The sequence below is a fragment of the Gekko japonicus genome, unplaced genomic scaffold (assembly GCF_001447785.1).
Source record: "Gekko japonicus isolate JY-2015 unplaced genomic scaffold, Gekko_japonicus_V1.1 scaffold2686, whole genome shotgun sequence".
Lineage (NCBI taxonomy): Eukaryota > Metazoa > Chordata > Lepidosauria > Squamata > Gekkonidae > Gekko > Gekko japonicus.
In genome coordinates this window covers 153,181-179,174 of record NW_015162557.1, presented here as the reverse complement: position 1 = coordinate 179,174, position 25,994 = coordinate 153,181, and the positions used below count along the sequence as shown (strand labels likewise).

Sequence of the window (25,994 nt, the reverse complement as noted above, 5' to 3'; positions counted from 1 at the left end):
CAGCCCGGTGTGTTTCCACGGGCCCCCCCCCCCCCCCGGCCCAAAACAGTCCAGTGGCACCTTTAAGACCAGGTTTTATTCAGGTACAAGCTCTCCCTCCTCTGCGAGGACAGATCTGCACGTCCCCCCACCCCCCAATAGCTAGCAATCAAAAACAGTCCATTGGAACCTGAGCAGTGGGCGTTGCCTTCTGACACACTTCCGGTGATGTCAGGGGGTGTGGCATATGCAAATAAGTTATGCTAATGAACTCCTGCACCTCTTTTTCTACTAAATTACCCCTGGCTGGGTTTTTGCCAGGCCGTTGATTCTTATGTTGGCGTTGATATTAATATTGGGGCCAGGGCCTCAGTATTAGAAAGGCTGCACCCTAATTGAAGGCCCGGTGGAAGAGCTCCATCTTACAGGCCCTGCGGAACTGTAAAAGGTCCCGCAGGGCCCTGATGTCGCCTGGGAGCTCATTCCACCAGTGTGGGGCCGTCACAGAAAAGGCCCTGTTCCTTGTCACAGCTAGCCTGGTCTCTTTAGGGCCTGGAAGGGCCAGACGGTTTTGGGACCCCGATCGTAGTGCTCTTTGGGGAACATGTGGGGAAAGATGGTAATGTATCACAGTGGTTCAGAGAGTTGACTCTGAAGGGAAAGGGACTGTGGATTGTGGACTATTTCACTGAGTACAGGACTGGTTGTCTGTTTGCTGTATGTATGTTCCTGCCACCACTGCATTATTTTCTACTAACGTTAATACCATTTCTTCTACTGTAATGCACTCAGCTTGGGAACGCCAACTGGTTCAGAATGTGGTGGCTCAGCTGTGAGCGGGAGCTAGACAGAGCAGGTCTGTTCCACTCCCATTCTGGTCGCCCATCTGTTACCCGGCTCAGTTTAAGAAGAAGAAGAGATTGGGTTTAGACCCCGCCCTTCACTCGGAGTCTCAGAGTGGCTTACAAACTCCTTTCCCTTCCCCTCCCCACAACAGCCACCCTGTGAGGTGGGTGGGGCTGAGAGAGCTCTGAGAGAACTACTCTCGTTAGAACTATAAAAATCAGAAAATATATGCTATTTAAATAAGTTAACGTGATATGCTTTTTTACAAGGTTGGAATACAAAAAATACGGTCAGTTTCAAATAAACCAAAGTGGTTTTTAATGGAGCAAATGATGTTGACAATGTGCTCCGGAATGTCCTCTGTCGTTTCGACGTTCCTTCTTCTGAACAAGATTCTATAGATAATTTCCAGTTTTTTGAATCATCCATAAGAGTAGAAATGAAGCCTGATGCTCACATATTTTTTCTTCATAGGTCAATAACAAAGCACAATGGCTAGTAGAAAGTTCATTTTGGGCGAGTTGCAGTCAAATGGAACGACACATCCATTGCTTCGTTAAAAACCACTTCTGTTTACTTGAAACTGACTGTATTTTTTGGATTCCAACCTTGTAAAAAAGCGTATCACTTTAACAAGAGAAGAAGAGATTGGATGTATACCCCGCCCTTCACTACCCAAAGTAGTCTCAGAGCGGTTTACAAACTCCTTTCCCTTCCCCTCCCCACACAGACACCCAGTGAGGTAGAAGAAGAAGAAGAAGAGATTGGATTTATACCCCGCCCTTCATTTGGAGTCTCAGAGTGGTTTACAATCTCCTTTCCCTTCCCCTCCCCACAACAGACACCCTGTGAGGTGGGTGGGGCTGAGAGAACTCTGACACAAACTGCTCTTTTTCAAGGACAGCTGTGCCAGAGCTTGTGACTGACCCAAGGTCACATCAGCAGGTGCAAGTGGAGGGGTGGGGACTCAAACCCGGTTCTCCCAGATTAGAGTCCGCACACTGAACCACTACACCAAACTGGCTCTTAACTTATTTAAATAGCATATATTTCCTGATTTTTGCAGTACTGTATTATTTAGTTTAGCGCACTCATCACAGTAACAATCCCCGTGTAGTTTATAATCCATATACTGTGTACCATACTCTGTTTGCTTAACTCGTCAGAACGATGGCTTGCCCAAGGTCATGCCAGCAGGTGCGAGTGGAGGGGTGGGGAATCAAACCCGGTTCTCCCAGATTAGAGTCCGTGCACTTAACCACGACACCAAACTGGCTCTCTAAGGTACTGTAAGGTACTGGCTATGGCATGCAAGGAGCTGCGGTGGCTCAAGTAGTTAAGACGCTGAACTGCAGGCTGTGGAAGGTCGGTAGTTCAGCAGTTCGAGTCCCAGGTGCCGCATGATGGAGTGAGCTCCCGTCTCTAGTTCCAGCTCCTGCCAACCTAGCAGTTCGAAAGCAAGAAATTGCAAGTAGATAAATAGGTACCACTTCGGTGGGAAGGGAACAGCATTCCGTGCGCCTTGGTGTTTAGTCATGCCGGCCACATGACCACGGAAACGTCTTCGGACAGCGCTGGCTCTTCGGCTTTGAAACGGAGATGAGCACCGCAACCGTAGAGTCGGACTAGACTGGCTTTCGAGCAAGGGAACCTTTACCTTTACCTATGTCATGCAAAGCCCTTCCCGGCCTTTGGTCCCTCTTATTTGCGGGCCTGCCTCCCCCCCCCCCTCGATGTTCCACAAGGACAACTTTGCTCAAGTCAGCAGGGGCCTCTTCATGGGCAAAATCAACAACTGCCCACCCACGTGCTTTCTCCATCATGGCTCCGGCCCTGTGGAACTCCGGCCTGCACGAGAAGGTCAGAAAAGCTCCCCCTCGCCTGGCCTTCTGCAAACTCTGTGTAACTGAATCATTCCGGAGGACTTTCCTGCACAGGTAATAAGGCCGCACGATACAAAAGGGTTTCACAAACTAACTTGGACAAACGATCGGGACTGCAGTCTACACTGCTGAGTACAGCTTATTGTAAATAGGAGCCTATTATGTAATTTCTGTACTGCTTAATTAAGCCTTAATATGTCACGTTAATACTTAGGCTTCGTTTCTTTTTTCCCCTGGCGGTTGCAGACTTCTAAAATCCTAATAAATAGGTTAAAGGTAAAGGTTTTCCTTGCTTGAAAGCCAGTCGAATCCGACTCTAGGGGCGCGGTGCTCGTCTCCGTTCCCAAGCCGAAGAGCCAGCGCTGTCCGAAGACTTCTCCGTGGTCATGTGGCCGGCATGACCAGAAGCCGATGCTCACGGGATGCTGTTACCTTCCCACTGAAGCGGTACCTATTTATCTACTTGCAATTTCTTGCTTTCAAACTGCTAGGTTGGCAGGAGCTGGGACCAGAGACGGGAGCTCACTCTGTCACACACTCGGGTCTCGAACTGCCAAACTACCAACCTTCCGGTCTGCAGCTCAGCGTCTCAACCACTTGAGCCACCGCAGCCCCTAATAAATAGGTTACTGATTGTCAAATTTTGTACAGACTCGCTATGTGTAATCTGACTTCAGTCCTGATGAGAAAGGCAGATGATAAATAATGTAGATAAAAATAAATATATTTTCTGCATTGTATCTAATTATATAAGACTGTTTTTCCGCACTGTATCTGCATTCTGAATCATAACTAATATTCTATGCCTGTTCCAGATTTCTGAACTCTCAGTTCCAAAATCAGATGTCTCAGCCTGGGGATTGCATCGATTTACACAATGTAATCCGCTTTGATTCTCTGTGAGACTTGAACTACAAGCATAGCAAAAACATTAATAAATTGTTGGTGCATTTACCTGGACGTCAGCCATTTTGAATACACTGCTTTTGCACAAACATGCATAGGACTGGGTCACGTACAAAAATCCAGGTATCAGAGAGGGGCGAATGGGTTAAAGAATAGAGTTGCCAGCCCTGGGCTAGGAAATACCTGGAGACTTTGGGCGTGGAGCTTGGGGGAGGCGGGGTTTGGAGAGGGTAGGGACTTCGCAGAGGATCCACCCTCCAAAGCTGCCCCATCCTTGGGTGGGGGGGGGGAGGAGGAGGAGGAGGAAGAAGAAGAGGAGGAGGAGGAAGAAGAGATTGGATTTATACCCCGCCCTTCACTCGGAGTCTCAGAGCGGCTTACAATCTCCTTTCCCTTCCCCTCCCCACAACAGACAGACACCCTGTGAGGTAGGCGGGGCTGAGAGAGCTCTGTCCTTGAGAGAACAGCTCTGACAGAGCTACGGCTTGCCCAAGGTCATCCAGCAGCTGCGAGTGGAGGAGTGGGGAATCCAACCCGGTTCTCCCAGATTAGAGTCCGCGCACTTAACCACCACACCAAACTGGATCTCTGAACTGATCTCTGTAGTCTGGAAATCAGTGACAATTCCGGGAGATCTCCAGGCCCCACCTGCAGGCTGGCAACCCGAAGTAACCGCCAGGCTTTCCACCATGGAAACTCTCCTTCTAATCCACGGGAGGGGGGAGGTAGCCTGGCCCGAAGCGGGATGCTGAATCCGGATCCGCTAATCCAGGAACACCCTGGATTGTGCACAGAGGGGGTGGGGTGGGGACGCAGACTCACCTGGAGGCAACGGCCATGGGGATGCCCTCCTGATGAAGCCGTTCCAGCACAGCCCGGACTTCGGGGTACAGCTTCACGGACTGCCCGTTCCGGTCCCAAACGGAGCCGTCGCTGGGAGCAATACAGGCACGGAGGCCGAGGCAGGTTTAGAGGGCCCACCTTTGACACAGCAGGCAAACCCATCCCCCCCCCAGAGGTGCAGCTTCCCCCAGCACACCTTTCGTTTCAGAAGGGGCGCTGCAGAATAGGCCCTCTCCCGGGTGGGACCCTGCGAGGGGAAAGCGTCTCCTCCTCCTCCTCCTCCCAGGGGGCCTATTCATTGCCCTGGGCCAGGGGAAGGAGGACAGGGCGGCTCCAGTCTGTGGTTTGCAGAGGATCAGGCCCTTCTACTCTCTTTTGCAGCAGTTGGGGGGGGGGGAAGCATGCAACCAACCCCCCCCCATGTTTTTCTCACACACTCCCCCCCTCTCATTTCTCACCTGCTCTTCCGGAAAGGGGGGTCCACATGGGTGTCCACCCAGAAAGGCCAGAGGGTATAATCTGCCAAGAACAGAGAGGAAAAGCAGCTGGAATCCCCCCCCCCCTTTCCCGTCTTCTTCCCCTGCAAATCGTACAGTCCCACCCTCCCGATGCTCCCACTCTGCCTCTGCCGGCTACAGGGCAGCCATTCAACCGATGAAGTCAGGGCAATGGGGGTTAGGGAACCTCCTCCACCTGTTGGGTTGCTGCCTGGCACAGAGCCACAAGGAGCCTTTGGCCAGCGACAGGGCAGCCATTCAACCGATGAAGAGGGACGGGGGTTGGGAGAGCGCCACCTGTTGAATTGCTGCCTGGCACAGAGCCACAAGGAGCCTTTGGCCAGTGACAGGGCAACTATTCAACCGATGACGTCAGAGCAATGGGGTCAGGGAACCTCCACCTGTTGGGTTGCTGCCGGGCACAGAGCTACAGGAGCCTTTGGCCAGCGACAGGGCAACTATTGAACAGGTGAAGTCACAGCAATGGGGTCAGGGCACCTCCACCTGTTGGGTTGCTGCCTGGCACAGAGCCACAAGGAGCCTTTGGCCAGTGACAGGGCAACTATTCAACCGATGACGTCAGAGCAATGGGGTCAGGGAACCTCCACCTGTTGGGTTGCTGCCGGGCACAGAGCTACAGGAGCCTTTGGCCAGCGACAGGGCAACTATTGAACAGGTGAAGTCACAGCAATGGGGTCAGGGCACCTCCACCTGTTGGGTTGCTGCCTGGCACAGAGCCACAGGAGCCTTTGGCCAGCTACAGGGCAGCCATTCAACCGGTGAAGTCAGAGCAGTGGGGTCAGGGCACCTCCACCTGTTGAGTTCCTGCCTGGCACAGAGCTACAGGAGCCTTTGGCCAGCTACAGGGCAACTATTCAACCGGTGAAGTCAGAGCAGTGAGGTCAGGGCACCTCCACCTGTTGAGTTCCTGCCTGGCACAGAGCCACAGGAGCCTTTGGCCAGCTACAGGGCAACTATTCAACCGGTGAAGTCAGAGCAGTGGGGTCAGGGCACCTCCACCTGTTGAGTTCCTGCCTGGCACAGAGCTACAGGAGCCTTTGGCCAGCGACAGGGCAACTATTCAACCGGTGAAGTCAGAGCAGTGGGGTCAGGGCACCTCCACCTGTTGAGTTGCTGCCTGGCACAGAGCTACAGGAGCCTCTGGCCAGCTACAGGGCAGCCATTCAACCAACGAAGAGGGACGGAGTGGGTGGGTTGGTGGGAGAGCTCCACCTGTTGGATTGCCGCCTGGCCCGCGGATGACAATCCTCGAATCCAGCCCCGGCATTCTCGGGCAAGGGGGGGGGGGGGAGAGAAGGGTGCCGCCAACCTTCTCCCCCTTTATCCTCCCGACCCCACCCCCTCCTCTGCCGACCCAGGCCCGTTCGCGTGGGGGGCAGCGCTCCGACGTGCAGGGGGCAGGCAGACACGCAACCCGGGAAGGGCCGCCCCTCCCTCCGCCTGCCCCGGGGCGAGGCCGGATCCGCACGCACCCAGGTCGAAGACCACCAGCGACGGCCGCTCGCCCATCTGGGTGCCGGTTCGAGGCTTCCGCCTTCCCTTCCTCCACGCGACGCCCGTCCCGGCCGCCTTCTGCCCATCCCGGCTCGCTCGGCTCCGGCCAGCCCTCCTCGCCCACGTGCTGCCGGAGGCGCCGGTTAACTGCTTCGGCGCCAGCCCGCTTGTTTTTGGGAGGTCGGGGGATGCAGCAGCCCTCCCCCCCCCCGGGGGAGGACCTTTAAATTTTTCTTTTCATCGTTTTATTTACTGCATTAATACCCCGCCTTTCTCTCCAATAGGAGCTGCGGTGGCTCAAGTGGTTAAGGCGCTGAACTGCAGGCTGTGGAAGGTCGGTAGTTCAGCAGTTCGAGACCCGCGTGTGCCCGCATGACGGAGTGAGCTCCTGTCTCTAGTTCCAGCTCCTGCCAACCTAGCAGTTCGAAAGCAAGAAATTGCAAGGAGATAAATAGGGACCACTTTGGTGGGAAGGGAACAGCGTTCCGTGCGCCTTGGTGTTTAGTCGCGCCGGCCACATGACCACGGAAACGTCTTCGGACAGCGCTGGCCCTTTGGCTTTGAAACGGAGATGAGCACCACAACCCTAGAGTCGGACTTGACTGGCTTTCGAGCAAGGGAACCTTTACCAATGCCCCCCCAGAGGCTTACATTGCTCGCCTTTTCACCATTCCACCTTCACAACCGCCCTATAAGCCGTGGAGTCTTGTGAGCAAAACGTTCTTTATTTTGGAGAATTTGGGGGGGTGGGGTTTGGGGAAGGGAGGGACTTCCGCGGGGTATATTGCCGTAGAGTCTACCTTTCAGAGGGGCCATTTCCCCCAGGGGAACTGATCTGTGTTGTCTTGAAGATCAGTTGTGTGAATCCAGGAGAGCTCCAGCTACCACCTGGAGGTTGGCAACATTGTCCAGGGCAGAGTGGGGATTTGAACCCAGGTCTCCCAGCTGTTCCCTGGAAGGCCAGATAATGAAACTGAAGCTCAAATCCTTTGGCCACCCAATGAGAAGGGAGCACTCACTGGAGGAGAAGACCCTGATGCTGGGAAAGATTGAAGGTCAAAGAAGACGGGGACGATGGCAAAGGATGAGATGGTTGGACAGTGTCATAGATGCAACGAACATGAAACTGAGCCAACTTCAGAGGATGGCGGGCCTGGCGTGATCTTGTCCATGGGGTCGCGAAGAGTCGGACTCGACTGTGCAACTGAACAACAACTCCCAGATGCTAGTCTGGCCCTCTAATCACAACACCATGCTGGCTCTCATGCCAACCACACTTTTGTGTCCAGGACCCAGGACGGGGACAGCAAACACTTGATTTATGGGGATGCAGGATTTCCTTAGTTCTCTTCCTCCTCGTTCTTTGCACGCCTGCCCTTCCGTGAACCAGATTCAACTTTGCTTCTTCCCTTTTCTTCCTCCCCAGCCTACCAGTTGAAAAAGCAATGAAATTAACTGCACTAGGGTGCCACAGTAAAACTTAGCAGGAGTCTGATGCCCCGTCAAAACTACTTTTCAGCACCAGCTTAGACTCGACTTCAGCAGAGGCGTGAAGCAAAGCCCCAAAACAAGAAGGCCCCTAAAACTTGTTATGGAACACAGGAAGCTGCTTTACACTGGACGGAACCATCAAGGGTGAATTCTTTGACATTACTTCCCACTTGGACCTTTCAATTGGGGAGGCAGGGGATTGAACCTTGGACTTCCTGCACGCAAAGCAGATGTCAGACGCCTTGAGTCAACCAGCTCCCAACGACAGTCATTCAACAGAATAAAAGTTTATTGAGACATTTGTGGCATTGAGGTATCTTAACTGTTTCGTGTTAGAACTGAGGAGAAAGCGAGCGAAGCAAATAGATATACAGAATTCACAGGGGACCCAAATGGCTCATGGCCAATAAGAGGACAGGTAGAAGTCCGCCGAAGTCGCGGGCCACTTTTCCCAAGAGAAAGATGCCAGACACTCAACGTTACACGGCTCAGCTTACAAATAACTAAAACAGTAGAGACTCAGCAGAAACAAAACTAGACGTTCCACAGTTTCCCCTCCCCATTCTCATGACAGCTGGGACCGTATAGAGGCAGATGTTCTGCCACTCAGCCAAAACCACAAACTGGCTTTATATTCGGGAACTGATGCCAGTTCTGGGGGAAAGGGCCCAGGGTGGAAGTATGAACATGCTGCTGGAATCCTCATGTCAAGAGTCTTTTTGATCCATTTCTGGTGTTATTTCGTCTCAGACAGAGGTCTTTTAACATCACTTCCTACCTGTTAGCTGGAGGTGCCGGGGATCGAACCTGGGACCTTCTGCATGCCAAGCAGAGGCTCTTCCACTGAGTCACAGTCCCTCCCTCCCAAAGAAATCCAAGGCATCTGTATGGGGAGGGAGGGACATGTAGCTGCATGTCCATTCAGACTGGCAGTGGCTCTCCAGGGTCACAGGATGAGGTCTTCCCTATCCTTGAGAGCCAGTTGGGTGTCGTGGTTAAGTGCGCGGACTCTAATCTGGGAGAACCGGGTTTGAGTCCCCACTCCTCCACTTGCAGCTGCTGGATGACCTTGGGCAAGCCACAGTTCTGTCAGAGCTGTTCCCTCAAGGACAGTTCTCTTAGAACTCTCTCAGCCCCGCCTACCTCACAGGCAGTGTTCCCTCTAAGCTGAGTCAGTGTGAGCCAGCTCACACATTTTTGTCTTCGCTCAGGAAGGAGGGCTCCAGTCCAGGGCAAACTAATTTATGCAGTAGCCTAATCACCTGCCTGCTCACAACTTTAATGCTGGTAGCTCACAAAGTTGAAGTTTTGCTCACAGGACTCCACAGCTTAGAGGGAACATTGCTCACAGGGTGCCTGTTGTGGGGAGGGGAAGGGAAAGGAGTTTGTAAGCCTCTCTGAGACTCCCGCGTGAAGGGCAGGGTATAAATCCAATTCTCTTCTTCTTCATCACCTGTAGTCTTAATCCTTTTGACTGGAGATGCCGGGGATTGAACCTGAGACATTCTGCATGCCGAGCAGAGGCTCTGCCACTGAGCCACATGTGAGATGTCATTGTTAAGACGAACCAAAATAATGCAGTACCAAAGAAGCTTTTGAGTCCTGCAGAACTCTTCCTACAGACCAGCTTGAGAAAGCATTCTGGGAGACTAGCTGAACAAAACGCTACTAGCTCAGATAAATGTTGGAAATGTAAGAATAAGACTGGTTCATTCTATCATATGTGGTGGCTATGTGATGTTACAAAAAGGTTTTGGAGATGGGTACATGAAATAATGCAAAAAATTATAAGAACTAAGGTCCCATTTACTCCAGAGATATTGCTCTTGAATAGATTTCTGAAATATTTTGATAAAGCAGACAGGTATTTGATTTTTTATTTGTCAACAGCTGCAAGGATTTTATATGCTAAATATTGGAAAACAATGGAGACTCCAACGAAACAAGAATACGTGAATAAGCTGTTTGAAACGGCTGAGAATGATAAATTAACGTTGGAAATGAGAGCTGGAACGGAATGGACTTTTCAAAAAACTTGGAAGAGATTTTATGACTGGTATAATATAAGCGTAACAACCTGATGGAATTTGAGTACGCAGAAAAGATAAGCTAGCAAAATAGATCATGAGATCTGGAATGTAATAATTAGATAATTGAAGGATAGAAGATGGAATATGCCTCCTGTTATATGTTTTATGTTTGTTAGTGGTAGTTTTATGTTGTTGGTTTCTATATATGTTTGTAGTGTATAATGGAAAACAATAAAAGTGTACCCTTGGGTACTTAAAAAAAAAGAGAGAGAAAGCATTCTGGGGTTCCTAAAAGCCTGTGCGTGGTATAGAATCCTCTTGAGCCAAATAACAAAAGTGATTACATGGCTTTTGCATTCAGTTGTTTTTAAGGCAGGAATTAGGAATTCAAACCTCCCAAACATTTCGAAGAGTCTAAAAGACAACCCAATGAAGTCGGTTTGGCTGACTGTCCCCAGGTGGGGTTGGACTAGATGATCATGGAGGTCCCTTCCAACTCTATGCTTCTATGACCCAGTGGGCTCCATGGCAGAGGGCCCAGGGATTTGAATCCAGGTCCCTGCCGTCTGACACTCCAACCACTATACACCGCCTGTTAAACCAGTATGGTTATTTCTAGAGAAGTAGTTGGTGTTGTGTGGTTGGACACAAATACGGTTCATGTATCAGCTTACTTCCCACAATTAGAAAAGATACCTTTACACATTTATCTGCTATCTTGACATATTTATTGCTTTACAACTGTTGACCTTATAACCTTGGCTTGTTCTTTAGTTTGTCTTTGCACATCTTCATCAAGTTACATGTTAATTTGCTGTTCAGCCCGTCTAGAAGTTTGAACCTTATCTACCATTCCAATGTATTTGAAAAAGTGTGCGTGCACACGAAAGCTCATACCTTGAATAAAACTTTCCACTGGACTCTAAATTTGTTCTACTGCTTCAGACCAACACGGCTGACCACCTGGTTAATGTTGCATTAGTCCCACTTCCCAAACTACATCTCCCAGGATAGAAGGAATGCATTTTTAAAAAGATCAACACCAACACACCTGGGGAGACGAGGCCCATCCCTCAACATGCCTGAATCCTTGAATCCCTCAACATTCCCGACTTCCTCAACATTCCCGACTCCCTCAACATGCCCAAACAGCACCCAGAAAGAGCCATCTCTCCCAATCTTAGCTGAGGGATCCCCCCTCCCTGCAAACTACCCAAGTCAGGACCACTCAGGAGACCACCAAGGTTGTGAAAGACCTTTATTGAACATTCAGCCATTCCAATTCAGGGCGGGGGGGGGGAAAGACATTTCAACATGGGTGCCAAAAACAAAACCCCAGCAGATGAACAAGCAGCTCCTAAGAACTTGCCGGGATGGAAGAGAACCGAGGCCACGAGGGTGGGGGCCTGTGCCCCCTCAAAAGGACACCCCCTCCTCGACAGCACCTCCCTCAAACAGCAGCTTGCGGAAGCATCCAGGAAGGGAGAGGCTGTCATCCTGGAACCAGGAGGGACGTGGGAGGAGTGCTATTTGCTTCTCGCACGCGCAGACGGGGAGGGGGGTCTGTCCGTTGTGGAGCCCGGGGGGGAGGGTCGGGGAGAGGGGCACGCAAGGAGGGCAGAGAGTCCATCATCGCAGGCCTCCCCCCCGCAGCGCCAAGACCAGATGAAGCACCGATCCACCTTGGATCTTGTAGTCAGCTGCGGTTTTCTCGTCGTTCCTGGGGGAAGGGGGGAAGACAAAACAGGGGTGAGCATCTCCTTCCAGGGGACGGCTTGAGACGCACCGTTCACATCCAGGGCACATAATATTTGGGCAGGCAATCAGGCCAGACTAGTGTTTCTGCAGGACATTCAGCCAGGGAGCACGAGTTTCTCACTTCCTCCCACTTGTAGCGACAGGAAATGTCCCCTGAAATGGGGGAGAGGGGCATTTCAGGCAGCCCCAGAGGGAGAGGGGAGGTGGGGAAAACATGTTCTGTGGATGGATGTTCTTCCTCCGCCCCCCCCCCCCGGAAACAAAAAAAAATCTGGCTCCAACCAAGCTGCGCCGTCTTGTGTGCAAAGATTCTTACTTTGTGAGCGGCTGGCATTAAAGTTGTGAGCGAGCGATTTGGCTGCTGCATAAATTATCTTGCTCTGGAGCCATCCTTCCTGAGCTAAGACAAAAATGTGTGAGCCGGAGGCTAAAAGACTGTGAGCTGGCTCACACTAACTCAGCTTGGAGGGAACATTGGTTCCAACCTAATGAATGTCTCAAGAGTGTCTTGCAGTCTAAGTTTTAGAGCAGGGGTCCCCAGCCCTTCTGTGCACCTGCGGGCACCTTTAGAAGTCTGATGCAGCATAGTTGACGCAGTCACAAAATGGCTGCTGCAGGAGGCGGAGCCAGCCAGAACTTACCTTCCCTCGCACAGCGAAGATCCTGGTGTTGTGGTGGCGGCAGGTGCTGCCAAAGCAAAGTTTTTAAACATCTGCCCAGTCAATCAAATATCCAACGGCCAATCAGAAGCCCAGCTGGGCAAAAGCCCCACCTGGCCCTGCCCACTTTCTAAAAGAAACTTGACAGGCACCAGGAAATGTGTCAGCAGGCACCACGGAGTCCACGCCAGCCCCCCGTTTTATAGTGTTTCTCCCATAATCCACTAGGGCAGCTCCCCCGCCCACCCCGAAGACTCACATCTGCTTGCCACTGTAGATCAGCCGCTGCTGTTGGGGAGGGATGCCTTCTTTTTCTTCCACCCGCTCCTTTATTCTCTCCACCTTGGGAGGGCCGTGGGGGGAAGAGAGGAAAAATGGGGGGAAAGTCAGAGACCACACAGGACGGGAGGTGACTGCACCCTCTTTCGCATGGCCGCAGCATGAGACACGGCAAGTTATTTTAAAGCCTCCGATCGCCCCTGAGAGGCAGGTCTGATGGAGAACGCCCAACTTCTGCGATGACCCAAGCACAAATGGGGATAACACTGGTTGACCCTCCCATCCAACTGCCTTGGCGTCACTGTGGGGTGTGTGTGTGTGTGTCGCTTGACCATCAAAACCATCCCCCATCCTCTGCAAGGCAGCTGTCGGCCATGAGACAGGTTGGTGGCCCTTAAATCCCAGCCTCCCTCCCAACGGGTCGTGGTGCACAACAGACGTGAGATGCGGGCCGCAGCTAGGGAAGGGAGGGGCCAACCCCCGACACCCTCCACAGGCACAGAAAGGCAGGAAGAAGAAGAGGAGGAGGAGGAGATTGGATTTATACCCCACCCTTCACTACCCAAATGAGTCTCGGATCGGCTCACAAACTCCTTTTCCCTTCCCCTCCCCACAACAGACAGACACCCTGTGAGGCAGGCGGGGCTGAGAGAGCTCTGACAGAAACGGCTCTTTTTCCAGAACAGCCGTGCCAGAACTATGGCTTGCCCAAGGTCATCCAGCAGAAGCGCAATCCCTCCCCCCCGGGGGGTGGAGGGGGGTCAAGGCCAGTACCTTGTCTGTGGGCTCTATGTCGATCTCGATCTCTTTGCCGGTTAGGGTCTGCGAAGGAAAAGAGAGAAGCCGCAGCTGCTGTAATGTCTGTCTCCCGTCAGTCTCCAGGCACGCACCAGAATCTCTTACGTGGCACCCCTTCCATCCCCCCCGACTTTTTTGTGGGTATTTTGTGTGTATGTGTGTATGCCTGGAAGCAGGGCTATTTTTGGGCAGGAACGCACAGGAACGGAGTTCCGGCTGGCTCCCAAGTTGGCCACGCCCAGCAGGAACTCATTAGCAAAACAGGCCACACCCAACAGCAGAAACTCATTAGGATTGGCTACATTAGGGGTGTGTGGCCTAACATGCAAAGGAGTTCCTGCTACAAAAAAAGGCCCTGGGTTTCGACAACAAACAAGGTAAACAGAATAAGAAGCAAAAGGTGGGTGTGGCTGGATGACCACACTTCTGGTAACATGGGGGTGTGGCCTAATATGTTAACGTGCTGTGCTGTCAGGGGTGTGGCCTAATAGGCTAATGAGTTCCTGCTGTTGGGTGTGGCCTATCATGCTAATGAGTTCCTGCTGGGCTTTTTCTACAAAAAGAGCCCTGCCTGGAAGTCATGGTTGACTTCTGGTGACCCCTACTGGGTGAGACCCCTGGGATCCATTAGAAGCTTAGCAGCCTATTTGAGCTTGAATACTTATTGAGATCAGCATCCTATCTAAATGTATTATCTTTCCTGATCTTCTGTCAAGCACGTTATGAGTAAGAGCGCTTTGGCACTACTTTAATATTTCCTGAGGAAGATGCAGTTTTGGAATGTCGTCATATAATCCGGAGACGACGCGGAGGATGTATTGTCACACTAGGATTTTCTTATGCTTTGCAGGAATGTGTTCGTTGTGTCGTCGCGCTTGTTGACCGTGATATACAGAAAGCATCTTCTCTGCAAGTCTTGTTGACCGCTTGATCTGTGGGTCAGACTCTCACTACTGTTTTCTTTACATTTGTTCTCTGAGTAGGTCGTGGTAGAGATGTGAAGACCCGGGGGGAAAAATGGGAAAATTCGGGGAAAACCCGTTTTTTTCCTGAAGCCTTTTTTTGTTTTCCCCCCGAAAAATTTAAAAAAGAAAAGAAAAAATTTGATTATGGAACATTTTATTTTAACATGATGAATAAAATATTTTAAGACCAGGTGTTCAAATATTTTCCAAATCATTTCTTTTATATATATATATGGTATCAGATTGATCTAATTTCTGTGCACTGAGGACAAGCAAGTCCTAGGTTACAAACTGAACTCTCCAATGCAAGAACAAGATGCATTCCTTCCTTTAGGAGGTGCGGTTGTCAGAAGAAAATAAAAAAGTCAGTTTTGTTTTTGCATGTGGGTGGGTATTCTGTTTGTAATAACTGTTTGGATGCACTATATTTTTAACAGGCTAGTTGTGATAATGTCATGCCAAGTAAAAATGTCCATAGTCATATTTTATGTTCGTAAAGTAACAGAAAGACTTTCAATCTGGAAAAGACAAAAGAAGTGCTAATGTAGCATTTTTTTTTCAATTTCCCCGAAAATTTCCGTTTCCCCCAGGAAAAAAACAGAAAATAACCGGGTTTTTTTTCTGAGCTTCAAAATTTCCGGAAATTTTACATCTCTAGGTCGTGGTTGTCCACATTTGCCTGGACCCCTGCTGGGGCTCTGGATGTTTCAGAGAGGTGGCTTGCTGTCGCCCGCCTCTGCTTCCCGGCCCTGGTCTTCCTTGGAGGTCCCCCTTCCAGGTCCTTGCCAGGGTCTGCCCTGCTTAGCTTCTGAGAACTGACGAGATCGGGTTTCCCTGGGCTATCCAGGTTGGGGCCACCCTCCTGACTTTTCAACACAGCACTCTGCCTGGTATCTTGGTGGCCTCGTCTCTCCGCCTGGCCATGGCGATCAACCTGATTCAGCAAAGCAGCAGACTGGGACCAACCTGGCAGCCAACAGGCCTTCAGGAAGCCCGCTGCCGGCTCCCAGTGGGGACACCAATCATTTCTCAGCCTGTTTCCCAAAAAAAGGGTGGTGTTGAGGAACAACCACCAGGTCTCACTGGTCTCTGCCTCACACCATTCCCCCCACCCACGCTTCCCATTTGGGACGGCAATGTCAGCTCTTCAACTCTCTCCCAGGACATGTGATTGCAAGCATTCCCCAAACTGGAAGTTACTGCCTCCCCTTCCCATCATGCTCCAGGCTCGGGAAGGATGAGACCCCCTCAACATCTCCCTTCTGCATTTCCTGCCCCAACTCTGGAAGCAGGACCCACCCGTCCCATTCTGCCACACTGCTAAAGCAGAAAAGCAGGTAGTAGAGTAGAAGAAGAGATTGGATTTATACCCTGCCCTTCACTCGGTGTCTAAGAGCAGCTTACAAACTCCCTTTCCCTTCCCCTCCCCACAACAGACACCCTGTGAGGTAGGTGGGGCTGAGAGAGCTCTGACAGAACTGTCCTTGAGAGAACAGCTCTGACAGAACTATGGCTTGCCCAAGGGCATCCAGCAGCTGCAAGTGGCGGAGTGGCGAATCAAACCTGGTTCTTCCAGATTAGAATCCACACACTTAACCACTACACCAAAAGTTAAGTTGCCAAACAGGATGAGCCTAGTTCAACCTTGGTTCATGGAGGTCTATTAGTGGCTACTAGCCATGGTGACTAAAGGGAACCTCCACGTTCAGAGACAGTCAGCCTCTGGATCCTAGTGCTAGGAGGCAACTTCAGGAGAAGGCCTCTGTCTCCTGTGGATAGGCCGCCAGAGGAACTCACTGGCCACTGTGTGAGACCGGATGCTGGACTAGATGGACTACTGGTCTGATCCATCAGTGCTCTTTTGATGTTCTTATATTCTCAGCCATGAATTTACTGGGCAGTCTTAGTGAACCCACAATCATTCACAATATGGATGACAAAAGAAGAAGAACTCATCTGCCTTGGAGGCTTGGTGAAACGTTTGCAACCAAAGAATGCATTCTGGAACTCTTGGGCAAGGCCACACAAATGTGTTGTTTTATACATATGCTGTTTTTGTATATCCGCAGTGAAGACCCAACCTGGTAAAAGGCTTTTCATCAATGTGCTGGGGCACGGCAAACAGAATCCTGGAGTGGGGGTTGGGGAGAGATTCCCCCTGGGGCAAAGTGCCAGGCAGCAGCAAGTCCCATCACATCAGTGGAAGACGGAGGTGCCAGCAGTTTGCCCAACCTGGAACTCCTGGAGCTTGTTGACAAACTCAGGATTCACGCTCCAGGTGCCAAACAGCTCGGCAGACCCTTTCTGTGCTACGCAGCAGAAGAGCTGCCTGTTAGTCCATGTGGGAAGACAGAGACAGCCTGATATGGCAGCAGAAATGCTCCATTACAGTTCGGTCGAGGGAAAACAGCCAGTATCCCACCAACTTTTAAACAAGAACCGGGGGGTACCCAGGAAATGACAGACCAGGTAAATTGGTAGAAAGTGCCCTTAGAATTGTTAACACCCTTCTCCCTTCTCATTGGGAGGCCAAAGTACTTGAGCTTCAACTTCAGTGTCTGGCCTTCCAGGAAAGAGTCAGGGTTGATTTCTCTTAGGATTGACTGATTCGATCTCCTTGCAGTCCAGGGGACTCTAAACCCTATCAGACATCCATCAACATACATAAATCACAATCTAAAAGCTTTCTGCACTTGGAAGGGGTTTTGGTCTTAGCAAAGAGATCTCTCTTCTGTTTTGGCAGCACAAGTCGAACAGATGCACACCAGGTAAGAGTTGAAGATGGTTAGCTGTGTTAGTCTGTCTGTAGCAGCAGAAAAGAGCAAGAGTCCAGGAGCGCCTGAGAGTCTAAAACCAAATTCTTGGCAGGGGAGGAGCTTTCGCCCACCACGAAACAAAGTTTGTAGCAGGGGAGGAGCTTTCGCTTGTCACAAATCGTGTTCGTTTCTCAGGCGCTCCTGGACCCTTGCTCTTTTCTTAGGGCTGCCAGCTCCAAGTTGGGAAATACTGGAGATTTTGGGGGTGGAGGTTGAGGAGGGCAGGTGTTTGGGGAGGGGTACAGTGCCACAGAGTCCACCTTCCAAAGTGGCCGTTTTCCTCCAGCCGAACTGATGTACGTCACCTGGAGAACAATGTTCCCTCTAAGCTGTGGAGTCTTGTGAGCAAAAATTCTGCTTTGTGAGCTACTGGCATTAAAGTTCTGAGCGAGCGATTTGGCCGCTGCATAAATTAGCTTGCTCTGGAGCCCTCCTTCCGGAGCGGAGACAAAAATCTGTGAGCCGGAGGCTTAAAAACTGTGAGGTTGTTCACACTAACTCAGCTTAGAGGGAACACTGGTGTGGAGTCTTGTGAGCAAAAATTCTACTTTGTGAGCTCCTGGCATTAAAGTTCTGAGCGAGCGATTTGGCCGCTGCATAAATTAGTTTGCTCTGGAGGCCTCCTTCCTGAGCCAAGACAAAAATGTGTGAGCTGGAGGCTAAAAAACTGTGAGCTAGCTCACACTAACTCAGCTCAGAGGGAACACTGGTTATGATCCCAGCAGAACTCCAGCCACCTCCTGGAGATTGGCAGCCCTGTCTTTTCTACAGGTAGAGTCCAGCAGGGCGTGAAGCATCGCCGCGATCACACAGCTTCAGCGGTGTACGATGTCTACCCGCTGCTCCAGAAGGGGGGGAGAAGGCTCCACCATCATCCCGGGAGAAGGAAGGAGGGGGCCGGGAGATGCCGGCATCTTTTCCCAGAATGCACGGCGGCAGAAATGGGTGCAGCGAAGACGCGCAAATACCCCGCCATGCCCTGCGGCACGAGGTGGGCGCTCCCCAGGGGGGAGCGGGGGGGTGCCCCCGGACGCGACACCGCCCCTCGCCCGCTCTTCTTTTCTTCCTTACCTTCACTTTGATCAGCATCGTGACCGCCTCCTCACCGACTACACGCCCACCCCTGACCCCGGAAACAATTCCGATAGGCCGCGCCTCCGGCTCCTCCCGGGCGCTGCTTGTGCGACGTCACTTCCGTCGCCGCGCGCAACCCACCGCTTTTTAAAAATTATGACACTCTCTCAAAACTCCCGTCACTTGGTAATTTTGAAAAGAATGGTAGTATTCAGTCGAACGGTCGTGTGACGGAAAAATGTTTCGCCGCTGCCCGGTGCCCTCCGCGCATTAATGGTTTTAACGCCCTTCTATCGCAGTGCACGATGGGAGGTGTAGTTTTTCCTCATTCTTCGTGCTTTTAAAACTATACTATACTACTCCCTGAGGCCTTGCGATTGTCAGTAGAAAGTCTTTGGAAGTTTTTTAAAAAGTGAGTAAGGGCGTTACACGTCAAGAGTTTGGTTTTTCCCCCCAGATTTATTTAATCACTTATAAGTACATATATAAATAATCCGCGGCACCCCTCGAGGCTACTGGACTACATCGACCGTCAAGCATTGCGACAGTAATCCTTACGGTCGACTGCTTTTTGTCGCGCGAGATTGCTGGGAAATATGGTCCTTTCCTTCCGTAAATGTGATTGGCTCACAGTTTTTGTCGAGACTAGCACACATATCGCAATACGCTATAGGCACCGCGCTCCTTTATGGGAAATGTAGTCCCTTCCGTCCCCTTTAGCATTGGGTAGAACCAGCTTCAAGACTTCATCTCCCTGACGGCACTGCGCCGGGAACAGTAACGGGACCAGAAGAGCAAGTGGACAGGTGTCTCTAGAGAATCCGAAGCCGTGGAAAGGTGAGTGCGGACTCGTAATCTGACATCAGGTACCCGGAAGTCTACGTGCAGGGAAAAGGGGAGCCGAAAGTGGGTTTTATAGAGCGAGTCAGAGGTCTTGGGTTGCTATCCAAGACTGGCACAGCCAACAGCACGGGACAGCCTTGCAAAAGGTGCCGCCGTATGGGATGGCGTGTAGAAATGGGGAATCCAAAAGATCCAGGAGGAGAGGCTGAGTTTGAATCTCTCCACCGTTGGGGTGGGGCAGGACTGAGACTTGGAAATCACGCATGACGTGGGGAAAGAGGAGAGAACCCCTTTTCTCCCTCATCCATAATGCTAGAACTCAAGGTCGCCCAGTAAGACTGATGGACAGAAGGAGGCATTTCTTCACAGACTGTAATCACAGGCTCATTGCCATGGGATCTGGTGATGGCCACTAACTCAGGTAGAATTAAAAGGGTATTCAACAGATTCAAGGCTAGATCTACAGATGGTTGATAGGCACAGTAGCTCACTAGAGCAGGGGTGTCAAACATGTGGCCTGGGGGCCGGATCAGGCCCCTGGAGGACTTCTATCAGGCCCGCAGCGGAGCTGGCCATCTCCTGCTTCTTCTTCCAGTTCTGCTGCTGCTGCGTCATCGTCGGTTTGCAGCTTACAGATTCACACCTGAGCAGCATAAGATTGAAACAGCACAGACATTCTGATGCAATAATTCAGAGAGCAAGAGGTGTCAGTTATCAGACACTGTTAAATAAACCAAATATTGCAAGCGTGCTAATGTTTTAAGCATGTTCTTATTTTAAGTTTTAAAAAACACACCTTTGTGTTTGTGTCCTTTATAAAGTTTATCTCTCCGCTCCCTGGCATTACATTTTATGACACGCGTGGCCCAGCCCAACAAGGCCTCATTTATGTCAGATCCGGCCCTCGTAACAAATGAATTCGACACCCCTGAACTAGAGCTTCCGTATGCAGAGGCAGTGCACATCTCAGAACCATGAAGATTGTTTCAGAGGGTAGCCGTGTTGGTCTTTCGTAGAGCAGCTAGATTCGAGTCCCAACAAGATTTTGGGGACATGAGCTTTCAATATGAGGTCTCAGGGAACTCCATTCCTACTTGTATCTGACGAAGGGAGCTTTGACTCGCGTAACCCCAAAATCTTGTTGGTGTCTAAGGCACTTCTGGACTCAAACCTAGCTGTTCTCAAAACCAGCTGCCAGTGGGGGGCAGCCAGCAAGAGACTTCCTCCTTAACCTCCATGCCCCAGCTTGCAAACTTTCCAGGAAGGTCTGACTGACCAATGTGGGCAAACAGGATGCTGGACTAGATGAGTGTTTGGTCTAATCTAGCAGGCTTTCTCTTATGTGCTACAATTGCAGTTAATGCCTCTGTCTCTATTACAGGCAAACATTCAGTTGATTTTGAGAGAGACAGCGTCTACCTAAGCATGCTTGTGCAGAAACAAGGCTGATGTGAAACGGGTAGACATTGCCTGCCACGGATGGCACTGGGTGTGGAAATAAGCTTTAGAAGCAGGGGTCATTTGGTAGAAGAAGAGGTGCAGGAGCTCATTACCATAACTCATTTGCATAGCTTATTTGCATATGCCACACACCCCTGACATCACCGGACGTGTGTCAGAAGGCAACACCCACTACTCAGGCTCCACTGGACTGTTTTGGACTGCTAGCTACTGGGGGGGGGGGGACTCACAGATCTGCCGTCACAGAGGAGGGAGAGCTTGTACCTGAAGGAGGGCCGGGGCGGGGGGGGGGCTTTGCAACTTACTTGGCTGCTGCTTGTTCCTCGTGGCCCAACTGAGGGCTGCTGAAAGCAGGGGGCAGGGCTTGTTGCATGTGCCCGCCCCCTGGGCTCCTTACTGCCGGAGCTCCGCTCCTGTGCGCTCCCCGCAGGATATGACCCCTACTTAGAAGAATGTGATGGAGCAGAGTTGGGGCGAAATCCTGGCGATGCCAGCTCTGCCAGAGTTCAGTCAGAGGATCGTGGGTTTAACGTAAGCCTAAAAATGGAGGAGATGTTGAAAGCAGTGTCAGGTGGTCTCAGATCTGCAGCAGGATACGGAAGGTCAGGGTGCTGGACTTGGGGCAGCAGATGGTACACTGAAGACATGTGAAGGAAGCTAGTCGTAGAGGGTCAAGGGCCTGTATTGGGAGCAGCAGTTCAGATCTCATGAGAGGCTCAAGGAGCAGAGTCCTGACTTGTACAGTATGTTCTTTCCAAGGCAAAAGGAGCCAGGGGTTGAGCTAAAAACGGGTGCCATGAAAAGCTGCTAGCAAGCCAGAACTCCCAGAAGTTACACCCTTTGTTAAAGGTAAGCACTTAGAAACAAAAACCACTGGGAAAGATCACAGAAGCATAGAGTTGGAAGGGACCTCCAGGGTCATCTAGTCCAACCCCCTGCATGATGCAGGAAATTCACAAATACCTCCCCCCCCCACATCCCCAGTGACCCCTGTTCCATGCCCAGAAGACGACAAAAAACCTTCAGGATCCCCGGCCAAAGTGGCCTGGAGAAAAATGGCTCCCTGACCCCAAAGTGGTGATCACCATTTCCCTGGGCGTGTAAGAAAGGGCCACGAGAACTAAGCACTGAGGCAGCCCTTCCCGCCCTCCCTTCCCGTGATCTGCCTAAGTTCACAGGATCAGCACTGCTGTCCGATGGCCATCCAGCCTCTGTCTGAAAACCTCCAAAGGAGGTGAGCCCGCCACCTCCCGAGGAAGCCTGTTCCACTGAGGAACCGCTCGAACTGCCAGGAAGTCCTTCCTCATGTTTAGCCGAAAACTCTTCTGATCTAATTTCAACCCGTTGGTTCTGGTCTGACCGTCTATGTCTCTGTTAGGATAACACACCACATAAAAACACAAGTGTGCCCTTCATTAACGCTCACTGTCACATTGGTTAACGTTGGCCCTCACTGACCGGTCCGCTGAAACTTTTAAATCTGCTCCTCCAAGTTCTCAGCCCTTTGTGAAATCACACAGGATTCCTGGCACCTTTCTGATGTGATCCCTTGGCTTTTTCTTTTTTTGGTGCAGAGGTCCAAAATGCCGCACATCGACACAGACATTAAGTTGGACTTCAAGGATGTCCTCCTGAGGCCCAAACGGAGCACCCTCAAATCCCGCAGTGAGGTGAAGAGAAACATTTTTTTTAAATCAAAGTTTATCTTTCTTTTTGGCAGCTTAATAGTAAACTTCTCCAGGAGACAGCTTGAGAGTGTCTTAATCGGGTTGACGCATGCGCAGTTTCTCAGATATTATGTCACAGGTGAGGAGAAACATTTGGCCTCGTCCGGGAAGTTGGAAAGGGTACCCGAGAGACGGTGGGCCAGAGCACAAAGCCTGCAACATCCGCAGGGTGAAATCTCGCTGCGGATCTCGCAACCAGATCTTGCGCGGGTATCGCATGTCCTCTGGAACTGGGCTCCACGCCCACTTCTTTCCAGGTGAGGATTACGGGACGATTGGTCGGCAGCAGGGCCAAGTACAGGATGAATGGCTTCCCCGCGATCTGGCTTCCACTGTTACGTGGGAGACGCCAGTCTCTTGGCAGATCAGCCCCCCTGCCGGTCGTGTCTAAGATGCCGTCCCGTTTTCTAGGTGGATCTCATGAGGTCTTTCGTGTTCCGGAATTCCAAGCAGACGTATACCGGGATCCCCATCATTGCTGCCAACATGGACACCGTGGGCACCTTTGAGATGGCCAAGATGCTCTGCAAGGTAGGGTGGTCGTTGGGGACGCTTGATAACTGCAAGGGCAGCCTGCCAGTCCCAGTCCACGAATTACAGCTGCTTATCGCCTGCCTCCACCTCTGGATTTCCTTCTCCCAGCCCCTCTCATGAACACACGTAGAACACAAGAAGCCACCTTATACTGAGTAAGACTTGTGTTCCACCACAGTCCGTGCTGTCTACTGAGACTGGCAGCCGCTCTCCAGGGTCTCGGGCACGGAGGTCTTTCCCATCACCTGGTCTGTTTAACTGGAGATGCCGGGGACTGAACCTGGGATCTTCTGCACACCAGTCAGATGCTCTGCCACTGAGCCACGGCCTCTCCCCTTCTGCTAAAGTCAGAAGAGCAGGCATAAGGAGCAGAAGGTTCCTTTTATCATATGTGGTAGACTTGTGATAGAGCTGTGAACTTTTGGACGGAGGTCCATAATGAAATGCAGAAAATTTTGAAATGTTCTTTCAAAAAAGAACAAGAAGTATTACTTTTGGGTCTTAAAATGGAAGAAGTGAATGTAACAAAGAGAACATTGTTATGGTATTTGATTACAACGGCCAGAATGACATATGCTCAATGTTGGAAGCAAGAAAGAATACCTGAACTATGGGAATGGCTAAGGAAGCTACTCTTTATGGCTGAAATGGATAAAATGACAAAAAAGTTGAACAATAAAGAAGATGAAGAATTTTTTGCGGATTGGAAGGACTTCAAAGAATATATAGAGAAACATTGGGATGTCAAAAATAAACTTTTTTGCTTTAGTAATTATTAAGAATAGACTTTAGGAATGTTGGAAAGAAACTGTTATCGAATAGGTTACCTATGAGACTGAAAAAAATATAAGTAAGGTAGTAAAAGAAATTGTGAACCTTCAAATAATATCAAACTGAAGGGAAGGATTAAGAGAGGAAATGTGGTGGGGGTGGGAACGCTGCGGGAAGCCTGGGGAAGGGGTGGGAGGGAAAAGGGGATGTATTAAGAAATGGTGAACTGGTTAATTTTGGACTTGTTTTATATCCCGTTAATAAAAACTTGTTTTAATAAACAGAAGAGCAGGCATAAGACCAGATCAGCCCCTTCTGGTCCCAGTCTCACCTTCTGATCTTTCCCTGTCTTCCCCCCCAGTTCTGCCTTTTCACAGCCATCCACAAACACTACAGCCTGGAAGAGTGGAAGGAGTTTGCAGCCCAGAATCCAGAGTGCCTTCAGGTGAGCGAGAGTTGATTGTGCCTTCCGCCTCCTGGCCTTTCCCGTGGGTGTTCCCCCGGGGAAGGATAGTGCCGCCCCCTCTCTCCCAGTCCCCCCATCTGCCGGTTCTCAGCTCTCCATCCCGCGCCTCTTCCCAGAACGTGGCAGCCAGTTCGGGCACCGGGCCCTCGGACTTCGAGCTGCTGGAGCAGATTCTGGAGGCCGTGCCCCCGGTGCGCTACATCTGCCTGGACGTGGCCAACGGCTACTCGGAGCACTTTGTCCAGTTCCTGCGAGACGTGCGGAAGCGCTTCCCTGACCACACCATCATGGTAGGTCCCCACAGTTCCCGGCGCACTCTTTGGGTGATTTCCCACAAGCGCTGCTCCGCACTCACTCTTCTCTTTGGCCCGACGGTATGTGTTAATTTCACACAAGCTGCTGCGCAGCCGCATTTTGCCCCGCAGCTTCGTGCGATTTCCCCCGCGTCTACGCAATCCTGTTTTTTGAGGATTGAGTAGACACGGGGAAAATCGCACGAAGCTGCGGGGCAAAATGCAGCCGCGCAGCAGCTTGTGTGAAATTGACACGTCCATCGGGGCAAAAGGGAGGAGTGAGCGCGGAGCAGCGCTTGTGGGAAATCACCCTTTGCCTTTCTCCACCAACATTGTCCTGGATTGACTTTTGTTTTGTTTGCTTCCGTCTGTCTTTGCGGCTGGCACTTTCTCTCCATGATCAGTCCTGTACCATGAAGGGCTGTGGTGGCTAGAGTGGTTAAGACACTGAACTGCAGACCGGGAGGTTGTGTCAGGATCAACAGCAAGCAAGTCCAAACACACTCTTCAGGAAAAGTTATGCTTTATTGGAATACTGGTCTGTTGTCAAGTGCTACAGGTACATTGTTAGGAATAACAATTAGTGCAAGGGACTCACTACATATACTTCAACTAGCTGAGCAAATGAAGTTCAAGCACTCGCGCGGGAATTCTCCCGGCAGGACATTACATCATGAACGGGAGACTCTCCCCACCCTGAGAGCAGAAATATTGACACCGATAGTGGAACTCAAGCCCTCCCTTCTCGTCAAGGTTGCGCTGATAGCGCTGTCTGGCTGAGCCAGTTCTCACGGATGAAAGCGAGCCTCCCTTAAGTTACCCACGGCAGCAAAGCAAGCATGCGCGCGTGCGCACACAAGGGTCGGGGATGAAGGTAAACAAAGAAAGCATGGCAGCTAGCAGACAGGTTGGCAAGTTCGAGACCAGAGTGTCACGTGACGGAGTGAGCTCCCGTCTCTGGTCCCACCTCCTGCCAACCTAGCAGTTCGAAAACAAGAGATTGCAAGAAGATAAATAGGTACCGCTTCGGTGGGGAGGTCACAGTGTTCCGTGCGCTTCGGCATCTAGTCATGCCGGCCACATGACCACGGAGAAGTCTTTGGACAGCGCTGGCTCTTCGGCTTGGAAATGGAGATGAGCACCACCCCCAGAGTCAGATGTGACTGGCTTTCCAGCGAGGGAAACCTTTACCCTTTACCTACCATCAGGGCTCATTTCCTGCAGGAGCGCACAGGAGCGGAGCTCCAGCAGTAAAGAGGCCAGGGGGCGGGAAGATACAACAAGCCCCACCCCCTGCTCCCAGCAGCCCTCAGTCAGAGCAAGAAGCAGCCAGGTAAGTTGCAGAGCTCCCCCCGGCCCCCCAGTCCAAAAAAGTCCAGTGGCACCTTTAAGACCAAGTTTTATTCAGGTGCAAGCTCTCCCTCCTCTGCGAGGACAGATCTGCACGTTCCTCCCGTCCCCCGATAGCTAGCAATCCAAAACAGTCCAGTGGCACCTTTAAGACCAAGTTTTATTCAGGTACAAACTCTCCCTCCTCTGTGAGGACAGATCTGCATGTTT

General features: G+C 51.1%; 3 protein-coding genes across 3 annotated transcripts in view; 1 reads left to right on the top strand and 2 right to left on the bottom strand.

Moving 5' to 3' along the window:
* The window catches only part of MDP1 (magnesium-dependent phosphatase 1), an 11,069-nt gene extending 4,504 nt beyond the window's left edge, over window positions 1-6,565 (bottom strand). Inside the window, exons 1-3 of the mRNA XM_015406367.1 lie at window positions 6,448-6,565; window positions 4,916-4,976; window positions 4,437-4,547 (exon numbers count right to left, since the gene is read on the bottom strand). Of these exons, the coding sequence (XP_015261853.1) occupies window positions 4,437-4,547; window positions 4,916-4,976; window positions 6,448-6,484 (209 nt within the window). The 5' untranslated portion in view covers window positions 6,485-6,565. The remainder of the gene's footprint in view (window positions 1-4,436; window positions 4,548-4,915; window positions 4,977-6,447) is intronic.
* Window positions 6,566-11,239: 4,674 nt separating this feature from the next.
* Window positions 11,240-18,432, bottom strand: NEDD8 (neural precursor cell expressed, developmentally down-regulated 8). The gene is made up of 4 exons (XM_015406368.1): window positions 18,337-18,432; window positions 13,461-13,508; window positions 12,667-12,749; window positions 11,240-11,710 (listed from the first exon to the last, which is right to left on the bottom strand). Exons 1-4 carry the CDS (start codon window positions 18,352-18,354, stop codon window positions 11,620-11,622), a joined length of 240 nt encoding a protein of 79 aa, XP_015261854.1. The 5' UTR covers window positions 18,355-18,432; the 3' UTR covers window positions 11,240-11,619.
* Window positions 18,433-19,099: 667 nt separating this feature from the next.
* Window positions 19,100-25,994, top strand: part of GMPR2 (guanosine monophosphate reductase 2) — a 14,305-nt gene continuing 7,410 nt past the window's right edge. The window contains exons 1-6 of the mRNA XM_015406364.1: window positions 19,100-19,176; window positions 21,403-21,492; window positions 22,218-22,313; window positions 22,782-22,901; window positions 24,037-24,120; window positions 24,258-24,431. Of these exons, the coding sequence (XP_015261850.1) occupies window positions 22,227-22,313; window positions 22,782-22,901; window positions 24,037-24,120; window positions 24,258-24,431 (465 nt within the window). The 5' untranslated portion in view covers window positions 19,100-19,176; window positions 21,403-21,492; window positions 22,218-22,226. The remainder of the gene's footprint in view (window positions 19,177-21,402; window positions 21,493-22,217; window positions 22,314-22,781; window positions 22,902-24,036; window positions 24,121-24,257; window positions 24,432-25,994) is intronic.

Excerpts from the sequence above, each read along its gene's own strand:
- NEDD8 (XM_015406368.1), bottom strand. Across the intron at positions 12,750-13,460 it reads ACATAGAGCCCACAGACAAG|GTGGAGAGAATAAAGGAGCG; the intron begins GTACTGGCCTTG and ends GGCCCTCCCAAG. Across the intron at positions 11,711-12,666 it reads ATCTACAGTGGCAAGCAGAT|GAACGACGAGAAAACCGCAG; the intron begins GTGAGTCTTCGG and ends CCCTTCCCCCAG.